This window comes from Magnolia sinica, chromosome 11 (assembly GCF_029962835.1).
Source record: "Magnolia sinica isolate HGM2019 chromosome 11, MsV1, whole genome shotgun sequence".
Lineage (NCBI taxonomy): Eukaryota > Viridiplantae > Streptophyta > Magnoliopsida > Magnoliales > Magnoliaceae > Magnolia > Magnolia sinica.
Genome location: NC_080583.1, coordinates 84996608 through 85011091, shown reverse-complemented (window position 1 = coordinate 85011091; position 14484 = coordinate 84996608). Strand labels below are relative to the sequence as shown.

The window sequence follows — 14484 nt, the reverse complement described above, 5'->3', positions numbered from 1 at the left end:
TTTTGGCTTATTTGCTGAGATGTATCGTATAAGGTTCTCGAGCGTACGATTCACTACCTTAGTTTGCCCATCTATTTGCGGATGATATGCATTGTTGAACTATAGCTTGGTGTCAAATCGCCTCCACAAAATCCTCTAAAAGTGGCCAAGGAACTTAGTGTCATGATATGAGGTGATAGATTTTGAGACATCATATAATCATACAACCTCTTGGAAGAACGAATTTGTGACAAGTGTAGTGTCGAGAGTCTTTTTGCACGATATGAAATGAGCCATTTTGGAAAATCTATCGACCATAATAAACACTAATTCTATTCCATGTTGGGTCCATGGAAGACCTAGCATAAAGTCCATGTACAAATTCTCCCAAGGATCGTCAGGTACTGATAATTAAGTGTATAAGCTTGTGTTTTGTGACTGTGAATTAGATGCTTGGCATGTATGACATCTCTGCACCAATTTTCCAACATCCTGTTTCAGTTGTGGCCAATAGTAACGCTCATCCATGGGATTTATTGTCTTGTCTTACCCTAAGTGACCGCCCATGCCACCTTCATGTAAATCGTAGATGACATGCTTCCACAATTAACTATGTGGAATGCACAACCAATTTCCGTTAAAAAATAAATGTCCTGAATATAGATGTCACTAGACTGACCCTCCCTACATTTAACGCATGCATCCTTGAAGTCGTTGTCATCGGCATATAGGTCCTTGAGGTACTCAAACTTGATAACCTTATTGCTCATGGTGACCAACAAGGCTGCACGTCGTCTAAGTGCATCAGCCACTTTGTTTTGCTGCCCGGCCTTATGCTTCAGCATAAATGTGAATTCTTGTAATAAAGGAATCAACATAACATGCACACAATTAACATTAGACTGGCTGTTAATAAACTTGAGGGCCTGGTGGTCCGTATAGAGTACAAATTTCCGCTAAATCAATTAATGCCTCAAATCCCATAAAGCCTAAATTACTGCGTACAATTCAAATACATACATCGACCATATCTTCCGAGCATCACTAAGTTTCTCGTTGTTGAAGGTTGCCAGCCTGCCCTCTTGAGACAACACACTCCAAATGCCAACATACGAACATCGCATTCAACTTCAAATATTTTATCAAAGCTGGGAAGTATGAGTACCAGAATAGTGGACAAACCTCTTAATTTTCAGCAAAACTTCTGTTGGCCTTGTTGGTCTACTGAAAATGTCCATTGTTCATGCAATTGGTGATCGGTGCAACGATGGTACTAAAGTTTCTTATGAACCGATGATAGAACATCGCCAATACATGAAAACTTTGCACCTTATGAATGTTCGTCGGAACTAACCATTCTTTGATGGTTTTCACATTCTTTTCATCAACATGGATCAATTCATCCACTTGCCCTTGCATGGTAGGGGATTTAAGAGTAGCCGCTTCTCAAATACATTTTGGAAAACAGTTTCGCCCCCTTTAGAATGTCAAACATATCGTCCAACCGTGGTATATGAAATTTGTACTATACGGTTATTTTATTTATTACTCTGTTGATACACATGCTCCAATTCACATCCTTCTTAGATGTTAATAGAGCTAGTACGTCACATGGACTCATACTTTCTTGCACTAGACCCTTACATATTAATTCCTCCACTTGCCCTTTGTAAAATATCGTACTATTTCGGACTCATCCAATACTGAGGGTGATTGGGTAGGCTAGCCCCTAGGATAATGTCAAAATGGTATTGTATATCCTGCATGGGAGGTAACCCATCGGGAAGTTCATCGGGCTAGATTGTTTTAAATTCTCACAAAAACAAGTTTAATTTTTTGATAATAATCATGGGCTCTACCTCTTCACCCTTCACAATCAATACACAGACTTTTCTCATCTATTTGGACTCCACAAAGTCCTATATGCATGGCTAGGAGAGAACGCCCCTCCACTTTAGAAGTTTCGGATTGCTCATCTTGGTCCATAGGGGCAAGTATAGTTTTTCGGTCATCCTTGACAAAAATGTATACATTATCTCATCCATTATAAGTGTCGTCACGATTTGATTGTTACAACCGGCCGAGTAATATATGACAAGCCTCCATGTCAACTATGTCACATACTATTTGCTTTTCATAATGTTTACCAATTGAAAAAAAGATAGTGCATTGTTCAGTTACATTCGTCTCGCTGACATTCTTAATCTAATCGATTGTATATAGGGAATGATGTCTTTCTGTTTTTAGCTGCAACTTCTCAACCATGATTTTAGAGACGATATTCTTGTGTTCCCACTATCTATGATCATATCACAGACTTTCCGATTCACTATACACATTGTTCGAAAGATGTTATGTCATTATGGGTGTATATCCTTCTTTGACGTATATAATAGTCACATCACTATTAGAGATTTACCATGACCTTGCGGAACCCAATCTGCTTCGTCTGTTTCATCATTCACAGCGTGTTTTGCTTTATTAATCTCTGGGTCTTCATATGCATTTTTAGTGTTTCCATCATTAATAGCGAGGTTAGTCACTTGCTATTAAGAGCACACATTTGATAGGTGACCTAACTGGCCATATCCGTAACGTTAGTATAACCTTGGCCAACCATAGAGGTTCGGGATCATGTTTAGACCAACGGTAGTGGTCGCTACTCTTTGGGGTTTCGCCTATCCACTCGTTGACTCTCGGTTCATAAGTGTAGGAAGTTGAGGATGCCCCCTACAAGTTCTTCCCCCCGGTTTGTAGTGCTCTCTGCAAAGGACCCGCAATGGCTACCCTATTAGTAAGATAGGCCCATGTGTTAGATTGCTCAAGCTGTGTTCCCGCTCAGGTGTCTAGCTTGATTGCTTCGTTCATCGTCCAAATGGGCTACATTTGAACTCGATCCTGAATCGCAACACACAAACCACGATTGAATTGGACGACTTGTTATGATTCAGTATCAACTAAATTGTTTCACGTCACTAAATGGTAGAATTCCCTTGTGTAATCTCCCACCAATCGACTATCCTACCGATAATTTTGCTATTGTTGGAACAATACTTGATCGTAATCACTGGGGAGGAATCATGTGCATCAGTTGTTTCATCTGCCGCCACGTGCAGATTAGTGCATTCGTATATCTCGTCCGTGCGAGTTGAAGTTATTTTCACCAAGCCGAAGCTTCACCCTTCAACTTGTAAGCCAAAAGTTTAACTTTCTTCTCCTTACGAATAATCATGTAGTCAAAGAAATGCTTGACTTCAAGGAGCCAATCAAGGAAGTCCTTAATGTAAAATTGGTTGTTGAAGTCAGGAAGATCGACTTTCATCTTAGATTCTCTATTCATTCGATCTATCCGATCGCCTCCTCGTATGGGGTGTTGGAGGATCATGTCATCGATCTTCTCGTCGCTAAACCCCTTATCATCTAGTGTGTTTCTGCGATTAAGCGCCGACATCACACTACGAACAATATGATTGTGAATTTTAGCGCCTACCATAGATGGGTTATCGTCATGAACATGGAGTTGCCCTAAGGCTTCCGTCAAGCGGTCGAGAGTAGCTTGTGTAGGCCTTGCATGGCATGTCGATTTTCCCGCTACTCCGCCTCGAAAGTCGTCGTCGTTACAATATAATTTCCCTGAGTACCGTCCATGTGATTGTTGCTCGATCCGTCGTTAGAAGTCATCGATCTGAAGAAGCCTTACTCTGATACTTCCACCAAAGTGACGTAAGAAATGGCATGATGAGGATGATCACCGTCTTCCTCGAACAATAAACACCTTGAATCCATAAGAGATATTTATCGAATTCACGGGAGAAATAAAAAATTTAGAGAATTTTTATTAAATAGATCTCCAAATAAATAAGTTTGCATGCTTAAATACCCTTAAACAAATCTTAAGACATAATTAGAAAAGACCTATACAAATAAAGAAATAAAAACTAAAATACATACAAATTTTTGTCATTCGTCAATAGATCGACTGATAGGAATGACACAAATACATCAAGAGCCTTAAACCCAAAAATTGTATCTCCTCCGATGAATCGACCGGAGCAAAAAGAATCAAGCAAATTCTTCACCTAAATGTAAATTTCAATTGATAGATCGACTGGATTAGTCTAGTCGATCGACTTTAATGGATCTAAATATACTGAATTTTGTTGATTTCTCGGTATACTTCTTTTGGTCCATTTATGATAACAAAGTGCATGCTCCACCTGGCACATCAGACTGGCCTGAAATTCACTCGTCAGATTTTTGTTTGTTCAAATGAACGGTTGAAAAAATGCGGACTACAGTTACACGTGATCTCGCGGCCAGTCAACTCTATCTACGTCTCTTCTGTGATATTTCACCACCATATAGAAAATGGTGGCCACGCTACGATCATAGGCATCGTATAGATTTACATCCATCCAGACCGTCCAAATCATTGATACAATCATGGATGCAGCGGAAAACAGAAATTACACTGATAATCATATGATTTTGCGACTGTCAATCTGGACTGCTTATTATTTCACTTTCACCATCCATTTGGCAGCAGCACTCGATCGGATGGCTAGAATGGCTTGACAGTGTGATTTTAGATATATAGGTCACCATTTGCTAAGTATCCGCACAATAGTGCCACGTGTGAGGACTAGTCACCACCATTTTAAAAATGGTGAACTATCCAAGGAGTTTAGCACCTATTCCACCGTTCCAAATATTCACTGCCTGGAATTGGCGGGAAAGCATTCATCGAGGAAAGATCCTCTCCAATAATCAGGTGGGCCCAATGGGTATGCTGAATCAGGTCCTTATCGGGTCTGATTTTGTATTGTTTTGGTGCAGGGAGACCCGCCTGATGATTAGACCCGTACGATGATCTTTCGTCGTTGGGCCCACCTTTTGCACGGCTCGGATGTCACACGATGTTGACATCGGCGCGTGAAGAGCTTTACCTTAAAAAATAATAAATAAATACTGCTACCTGCATGTTGTAGGTAATCCCCATCTTTTTTCCAGTTATTACGAGAAATGAGGGGTATTTCTGTCAATTTAAAAATATAAGGGGCAATACCTGTCATTTTTCTTGAACTCTGGACAAGTCGCCTCCTGTAACTCTCATGTTATGTATTCATCGTCATCACACGCCAACCTGCATGTTATAACCAAATTACCATATTGTCCCTAATCATGATGGACATGTTATGTGAACAAAATGACCAAACTGTCCACCCGTAATCAGCGAGCGAGTTCCATTAATTGGATGGTTAGGATTGCCCCGATTAATGAGTTGATTGGGCCTCAGACAACTCATCAATAGTGTGGAGAACCAGATCAACGGTCCTGATCGTCAGATAGATTTTCCCTGTGTGCCTATAGTAAAGATTAGCGTACCAAACTTTTAGCTTCGCACGCGCATCCGTACAAACACCATATCTCTCCACACGCTTGCTGTTGCACATGCCAAACCTCCAGCGTGCAGAGCTTTACGAGTGGATTTGCCTGATTCTCGAACGATGACACAAACACCACGAGGACCACCTGATGTACGGCTCAGATGTCACACACACGTGGCATTCTTGCAGAGGCGGCAGCATGCGAACCTCCCAACATACACTCATATCAATCAAGGGCAGTTTGGTCATTCCACTGAAGCAGAGGACCACTCCCAGGCTTGCTTGCTTAGTACAATACCGAACGGAGTCCTCTGCAACACCTGTTTTACGTAACGCGGAAAACACCAAAGCTACGTGAGGCAACTGTATTCTAAGGATAGAATCCATTCCGTTAATCAGGTGAGCCCCTCAATATTAACCGTTGAAGAGAAAAATTATCTACATGTAACATTCATATGGGCCACACAACAGACAATAATGGGATGATGGTGCTAACCATAGATTTATTCCTGGAGCTCACAATTATTTCACATTACATCTTACCCGTTCATTCAGTGAATCTCACCAGGATTAATATACAAGCCAAAAATAAGTCTAGTAACTTGAACGTAGTGGCTAGAGGATTGATTTTGTATTTTATCCGGTGGTGTGACCCACCTGGGTTTTCAATAAAATTATTTTTGATTTCAACGGTGGAAATGAGAAGTCTCATGTGATGGACGGATTAGATTTTTCATGAAAAACATGGTGAGTGCACAGATCTTGGGTATTTTACCCGCTGCATACAACAGTCGTTGCAGAGTTTTTTTCCAGTCTATTAAATACTGCAGTAGATATACAGATACTCCCGCTCTATCCCCGTACACCCGCACCGTAAAATAAAGAAAATCACTCGCTTTCGTCGCTTGCAATTACATGTACCGGAGTTATTTGATACTCTGCCAGACCGTCATGGTCGATACACATCTACTCTGAGATTTTAACACCCAGCACACCAGAACCCAAATCAAACTGTCCCCATTGTAGGTACCAATGTAGATATGCCAGTTCCCAATATCAGATGGGTCTAAAAATGTAAACTTCAGATGGGTGGGCACTCTTTTTGCAAATTCATCTCTCATATCAACCGTCCAATAAATGTCCTAAAATCGAGTGATTAATTAACCAAATCTGTGTAAATTTTAGTCTATGACCTACTATTTATTAGTCCTCACAATGTGGACAGTCTAACATCAGTTTCTTGGATACCATGTGCACAAATTGAGAAATGGTAATATAAGGTCAACCTCATGAGAACTTATCATGGGCCACGCCGTGATGCATGCTTGACATTTACACCGTTCATTTGGTGGGTCTCCTTTACTTCACCGTATGTCTCAAAGATTAACTGTATTCGAAACTCAGGTGGGCCACACAATTTTGAAATCATGTAAAATACATTTATAACAACTTGGTGGGCCCACATGAGTTTTTAAATGGTCAGAAATTTAGTTTTCCCCACATTCAATTGGGAGAGACACAAAGAACGGGTTGGATGTCTGAAACATTTCTAAGTGGGCCTTGTAAAGAATCCGGAACGTTTCAATGGGTAGGCTTTCACTCTCAACTGTTGTCTATGGTGTGACCCATATATGTCACAGATTTTCTTGATTTTTAAGTAAATGACCTATGATGTAATGATGCATCTAACTGATGGTTTGGATTTATTAAAATAATTACAGTGGGGTCCACAGGACTCGACCTCATGTGACCTTTTCTAACACAAATTTCAAGTGCCTGTGTATCAAACATCGTACTCTGCTAGAGTAGCAAAACTGGCATTTTCGTAAATTCATATTATTAAAAGAAAAAAAAAAAAACGAAGCGACCAAGAAAGCCATCAGGTCGGTATGTGGGCCGAGAGCAGATAGACAGACCTCTCTCTCCCTCTCTTTCTTTCTTTCTCACATTTCTCACCCAAAGAGAGGAGAAAGAGAAGAGGGAGAGAGAAGAAAGGGAAGAAAGAGGGGAGAGGATTTCAAGGTACTGATTCCTCCCGACCCTTCTCCACCTCAATCCCAGCCGTCCATCTTAACATCGGACGTTTCCCTTTTCTCTCTCTCTCGTTCGCTCGTTCGCACCTTATCTACCGTCCGATCATCTGCCCTTCCCAATCCCCTTCCGAGGCCATGCGGAAAGGGAGAGGAACCGCAACCGCAGCGCCAACAACCACACCCCAACCACCAACGGCCGTCGGATCCGGGTTACCAGCACTGAAAGAGACCCGCTTCCGCGGCGTACGGAAGCGGCCGTGGGGAAGATTCGCAGCGGAGATCAGAGACCCGTGGAAGAAGACCCGAGTCTGGCTCGGTACTTTCGACTCGGCCGAGGACGCTGCTCGAGCTTACGACACCGCCGCCCGAGCACTCCGCGGACCCAAGGCAAAAACCAATTTCCCAATCTACCCTTCCCCTCCTTTCCCGAATCTACCCTTCCATCCTCACCCCCACCACCCTCACCCCCATCAGCGGCCCACCAGCAGCAGCCACAGCAGTACCGTTGAATCCTTCAGCGGCCCAAAGATCTCAACCCCACCTGCGGTCTCTGCCCATCGACGACACCCCCCGCCACCTCCCGACGACTGCCGGAGCGACTGTGACTCTTCGTCTTCCGTCGTTGACAACGACGACCATGGCGACATGGCTTCTTCGTCGTTCCGCAAACCCTTACCGTTCGATCTCAACGTCCTTCCTGCTGCCGACGACACCGACGATTTTCACTCCACGGCTCTCTGCCTCTGATTCTGATTATGAGATAAGATGAGCAAAAAAAGGGCTTTTTTTTTGGGCTTCCTCCTTTTTCGCCCTATTTTGTGTTAGATTATATATGTGGGATTGGTGTATGAGCGCTTTTGCGATCTGGGTTTCTTCAACTACATGAGATTTGAATTGGGTCTGTCTTGTTGAATTTAGATCATCGAAGATCGGGCCGGGTCGTATCGGATCTGATCTGGGCTTTCTCCCAGACAAGCTATTTCTGTACAAAAGGATATCTAATCTAATCCAATGAACGAGAAAAGTGATTAAAACTCTCATTATCATCATCCCTTGTTTTTTTTTTTTTTACCTTCTTGTGTCTTTTTTATTTTTCAATTTTTATTTGTTGGGTTTGGAATATGAAATGGGAATTATGGGATTTGATTTTTCATGTTTGATTTGGGCTGGTATGTGGTTGTGGTAGAATATTGTTTGGTGGGAGTTTCTCATTTCCCATTACAAAAAAGCAAAAGAATGCTAGTAATGTGGTATCTTCCAAGCAATTGTAATTGATGATGTTGAAACAGAATCATTTTAGACCTCATATTGCAAATGTAGTTGATAGGCTGTTAGAAAACCACGCGCGCGCGCATACATAGAGAGAGAGAGAGAGAGAGAGAGAGAGAGCCATGGACGGTCCCATGTGAAATGACCCCATGTGGATTGAGTGGTAAGCACATGCGTCTGTTCGAATGTGATAGAGTAGAGACTGCTCTTCTACCATCATTTGAGATGTTTTTGCATAATCATCCCACCTAAAACATTTATGGTGCACCCATCATAGCACATGGGCCTCTGTGGTTCATTGGCTGGATTTGTTTTGTGGTACTGAAGGTCTTCTTACTTTTCCTTCATGGGGTTTGGGCTCATCATAATCCCTAAATCAATGTCATGTTATGATGGGAATTTGGAAATGGACCTTTTCTACTATTCTGTTTTTTTTTAGAACTCAGTTTCTTTTCATTTGGATCCATGGGTGGGTGGGATTTAATGAAGCATTTTGTTACTACTGTAGATTTGGTATTTTATTTTCGCATGAGATTATTAGTAATCCCGTTTCGGGTTGTATTATTGAACGTAGAGATGATGGCAGACTTGCAACATTTCCCCCCCCATCGATTCGACTGCTTTCCTTTTGGTGGGTTCCTTGTGGGGCCATGCGAAAAACACCCCTCATTTTGTATATTCATTTTGTTGAAGATCATGGCGACAAGGGCCCTTTTATTAAACTCCTGATTAAAATTGAATTTGTTCAATGAGCTGAACAACTAGTGAGGACCCCCAACATGATGAAGATTATGTTGTAAGATCTTTGGCTACCACAAGCATTGATAATAGGACGATGAATGCTCTATTTACAAATGCTTCGACAATGACAGCTTACAGGTGGTAAATGAGAAGATTGAAAACTAGCAAATAGCTCACAGCTGGTAAAAGAGAATGAAAACTGGCAAATGGTATTAGAAATCCGTCAAGCTCATTGTTTTAAGCACCTCTCTCCCCATGGGCTTCTTAGGTCTCCTTGTTGAGGGGACTCAAAATGGCTAGAATTGCTGCTTCTGCTGCATTTGTCTGGGCATTCTCATGAACATTGAGATTGGTAGTGCAACCACAGGCTATAGGAGATGGTGGATGTGATGTCATGGTCTGCTGGACAAGAACTTTGACGCTGGACATCTTCTAGTTTTCAACTACAACCATGGCAGGTGCTACCTGGGTCCAATATCTAATATACAGGCACTAATATCATTGTTGTAGGGTTACAATGCCTTCTGTGCAGATTAATGGGATTACAACATATTTTTGTTTTATAACCTTTAAGTGGTCTACTACCATTTTTGTGGTAGATTGCTGTGTATGCCTTGAAAAAAAAAACCATTTTCCTGTGACTCTTTCAATCTGTAGCAAATGCAATGAAATACATTTGCAAATGGTATTATCACAGCATCTGTGCAAGATGGATTTGTCCACAAAACTAATATATAGGAAAATCTTAAATAAGACTTAATCATCGACTTCATCCTATCCTTAATATTGCAGTTGTTTTGGTAGGCAACTGTACTGTTTGGTTGCCACTTAAAAATAATTTCATCTCATTTTATGTAATCCTAATTCTGTAATAGAGAGCAATTTTTTGGTAGGGATTAAAAAATGACAGGCAATTTAAATAAAATATGATCTCTAATATGTAATTGAAATTAACTAAAATGAGATGAACTCATTTTTAAGTGACAACCAAACAGGCTTTAGTAAAAGCTATAAAGTAGAATTTTTGGATTACCGTGTATCCACAAGGTGTCCCATTAGACAAATGATCTCAATCAAAGCTGCATAACACTTTTTCTTGTGAAACAACATGAAGTTGCATATGCACTATTGAAAGAGTGTCCTCTACATGGGTAAGAGCAAATGTCTCATCCCTGAGAAAAATAGTACAAAGCTGCAACTCTCTTTATTATCCACTTGTATAATCAAATTTTTAATGCTTTTTATCAAACAAATCATATATATAAACATTTAAAAAGAAATCCAAGATAGATCAGATATTTACATACATGGCCCGCACATGGTCCACCAGTAATAATTACAATCATCCATGAAACATTCACACTTAACAAGTTATGTGCAAAAAATTAGGAAGATTATCCCACCAAATGTGAGCGGTTGTCTAATCTTGTCACCCCAATAAAATTCCTTCCCTTGCCGACACGGCTAGCTCCCTACTCCTCCATCCTACCCAGATAAGGTCCTTGAAAAAGACAAGTCATTAGAGATTTCCATAGGGGTGATAATCTCTTCCTTGAGGTCAGGCAATCCCCTCAACCATCAACTTCGAAATGTTCACTTCCCTGACAATCTTGATACTCTTTAAGAAAGGTAAGAGCTTCTAGTTTAATTGGACTAGTCCACAAATCAATAAATGTGGCAAGCAATTTCACTGTTCACCTGCAAAACTCCGGCGAAGCAACCTTTCGAAACAATGTTGAACACCATTTATTGTGGAATAATACCAAGTTGTAAGACTTCTATAAGGTGGGCCTTATTGATCAACGGTCTAGATTGTTTTAAGGGTTGGATAATATAATCAGGTGTACCAGTGGACTCCACACAGTTGTGATACATGCAAAATCGTGTAAGGGGTAGTGTACTACAATTATGATACATGCAAAATCGTGTTAAAGAGTAGTGTACTACAATTATGGTATATGCATTGTGTTTTAATTGAACTGGGATTACCAAATTCATGTGAAGTTATAGGGAGATGAGTTTTGATGGATTCTAAACTCCTCAACCATCTAATCTATATAAACATAGTTGGGTCTCTAATCTTACATATCAACAGAAATTAGAATTCTCATCCTAGGGCTTCTCGAAGGGTATAAGGAGAGAAAGACTGCGACATCAATCATACAGCAATAGCATCCCAACAAGTACACTATTTAGTTTATTTGATCTCCATATTCAATGCACGGCAAGGTCCTTTACAATTCCGCATACAATTTACAGTTGTGTGTGTATAATTGGAAGTAAAAAGGAGAGAGAGAGAGAGAGAGAGAGAGAGAGAGAGAGAGAGAGAGGATACATCCATCAACAATTACTAGTATAAATGTTGAATCCCTAGAAAATTAATTTTAACCTGTAACTCTCTTTATTACAGTTGGAGAATTACATTTTTAATGAGACATGAGTATCTGTTTGCTAATCTTAAATGTGTCACACATATGTTCCTAGTATGGTTGGGCTAAAAGAAGACGGACTGTAAATTGACCATAACTTTTGATCCAGGTGTAGTTACGAGGCGAACAACCTATCAATCTTTACTGAAACGGGCCATTCGAGGTAAAGTGGGTCGCATTTGTCCGTTTCGTCAGAAAATGGGCGCTTTCAGCTCAAAAACAAATTTTTAGAAAAATTTTACTATTTTTAGTAATTTCAATTTTTTAATTTTTTTTTTTCTATTTTTAGAGTTTTAGATTTTCTTCCCTTTTAGAGATAACTTTTAATTATACTAGGACTCTTCTAAAGAAAGTTTATTTGAAATTTTTATTTTTAGAAATTATGCATTAAAAGAGTTTTATCAGAATTAGGATTTTTATTAGAGTTAGAATTTTGCTATTTTTGGTAATTACAAATTTTAGTTTATTTTTTCTTTATTAATGGTGTAAGGAGATACATTAAACGATTATCAATAATTCATTAATCAATTTCGAATTTATTAGAATTTATTTCTATTTTCTGCTTTCTTTCCTCATAGATTCAAGAAGTCTCTGTGAGAAGTCCAAAGAAGTTCTGTGGATTCAAAATGGTTATCCTCTTGAGGTAAATGGTGCTCGAGCTCATGTCTTTTCCTGCGTCGGTAATGGACTCCTCCATTTCTTTCAGAAGATTGTTTCCTTTATTAGTCAATGACTAAATGTTCTTTACAAGATAACCATTTGATAATTAAGAATTGTTCCTCATCGATGCAATTGAGTTGTTCATTTGAGATAATATTCAAATCAAAATTAACAAAATTATGGCCCACTAGATCAATTGTCCCAAACACCCTACATATTTTCATGTGTTACAATGAGGAAGATGCGTAGAACTCTGACAATGGTGGCTGCAGAACACCATTTCTTATGAAATAATAAGATGTTGAATAAGTAGTTACAAAAAGTAGGCAAAGGCAACAGAGAGAGAGTATGTGTGGATCCTCCAATAATAAGGGTGGGTTTAAATATCAAAACCCTTAACAAAAAGGTTTCAATTTGCAATTCCCTTTATCATTTAGTGAATCACATCTTTAACGCTTATCACGAAATATGAGATACCATCTTTGCAAAAATAATAATAATAATAATAATATTCTTAGAGGTGACTAAGAAATTATCTGCCGTGTGAGTTAATTAGTCTCATCCATTTCTTGTACTAAGAACTTTTTTCCGTTGATGTAATTAAATGCTGGTAGTTGGTGAATTGTGATGATTTCATGCGTGGTTTCTCATTATCATTTAGCTGAAATATGTGTTAGAATAGAGTTTAGACTTATGAACTTTGCTTACTTAATAACTTAAGTATGGAAGGGGTTTTTTTTTTTTTTTTTAACGAAAGCCTAATAATAAAGTAGAGAGGCTAAAGGTGTGAGAGGTTACACCAAAATTCTCTTTTTCTCTTGCTTTCTCCCCTATTCCCCCAAACAAATATTAAAGACTATTTTAATAAACATGATAAAATTTAAAGAGTAGTAAAATTTGTTAATGTGGGCCATTGGACAATGTATGATTTCAATCAATGAATGTAGTTTCACATTTTAGTCCCATTGTGGACATTATAACATAAAAAAGTTACTCGAGATTTAATCTTAAATTCATGATTTTGATAGCATCTCTTATTTAGAAGATTGTAGGTGAAGCTACGCATGTTTTTGAAGAATCATAGGATTCTTAGGTTGAAAGTATGTATTGTCTTATACGGCGTTGAGTAATTAAAATTGGGTAGTTAGCATGGTTGAAATTATGTTCCTCAATAGGAGCATTGTTTTTTTCTTCTTCTTCCAAATAGTACAAAAAGGAAATAATTAGTCGTCCAATACTGGAGACTAATTATCATGCTTTTATCTTCAAATCTTCTTTTTCTTTTTCTTTTCTTTTTTTTTTTCCCTTGTAATCTCTTTTCTAATCATTAAGTATCTTTCAGGATTGTATCAAAGCTTTGATCCAAAAGACTAAATGCAGACCGCAAGATTTCAAGTCCTAATAGGTGGTCATTGATGTTACTTAGCCGTACCATTGACGTCAGATGTCGTATTTTAAGGTGTATGGCCAGGTATTATCAAGCTTTTTGTGGAATATTACACCAATTTGAAGAGCATATATATATATATAAAGAGAGAGAGAGAGAGAGAGAGAGAGAGAGAGAGAGAGAGAGAGAGAGAGAGAGAGAGAGAGAGAGAGAGAGAGAATGATTTTGGTGGGCCATCAACTCTAATTTTTTAATTTTTTAATTTTATTTTTATTTTCAAGACCTTTGGTAAAGGGTTATAATTCACTATTAAACTATTATGGCTCATTTGAAAAAAAAATAAAAAATAAAAAATCAGATGTGAGCATTTTTATTTTTATTTTTTTTTCTTTTTTGGTTTGATTGAATTAGCTTTGATTATGAGCAAAATTCTAAGTTGAAATTGAATTCATCATTTTTAATACACCACCATCATCCAGGCGTTGTCCCAACTAATTGGGGCCAGTTACATGAATCATAGTCTGATATTTCATTCTATCAAGAGCCATAATAATTTCATTATCATTTGAAGTTGTTGGACAAAAGTTCATAAGCAATTT

The 14484-nt window shown here is 38.9% G+C and overlaps 1 protein-coding gene across 1 annotated transcript; it reads left to right on the top strand.

The window, feature by feature from the left end:
• The first annotated feature begins 7299 nt into the window (after positions 1 to 7299).
• LOC131219604 (ethylene-responsive transcription factor 3-like) lies at positions 7300 to 8448 on the top strand. Its single transcript, XM_058214843.1, has one exon. The coding sequence runs from the start codon at positions 7535 to 7537 to the stop codon at positions 8144 to 8146; it is 612 nt and encodes a 203-aa protein (XP_058070826.1). The 5' UTR covers positions 7300 to 7534; the 3' UTR covers positions 8147 to 8448.
• The last annotated feature ends 6036 nt before the right edge of the window (positions 8449 to 14484 follow it).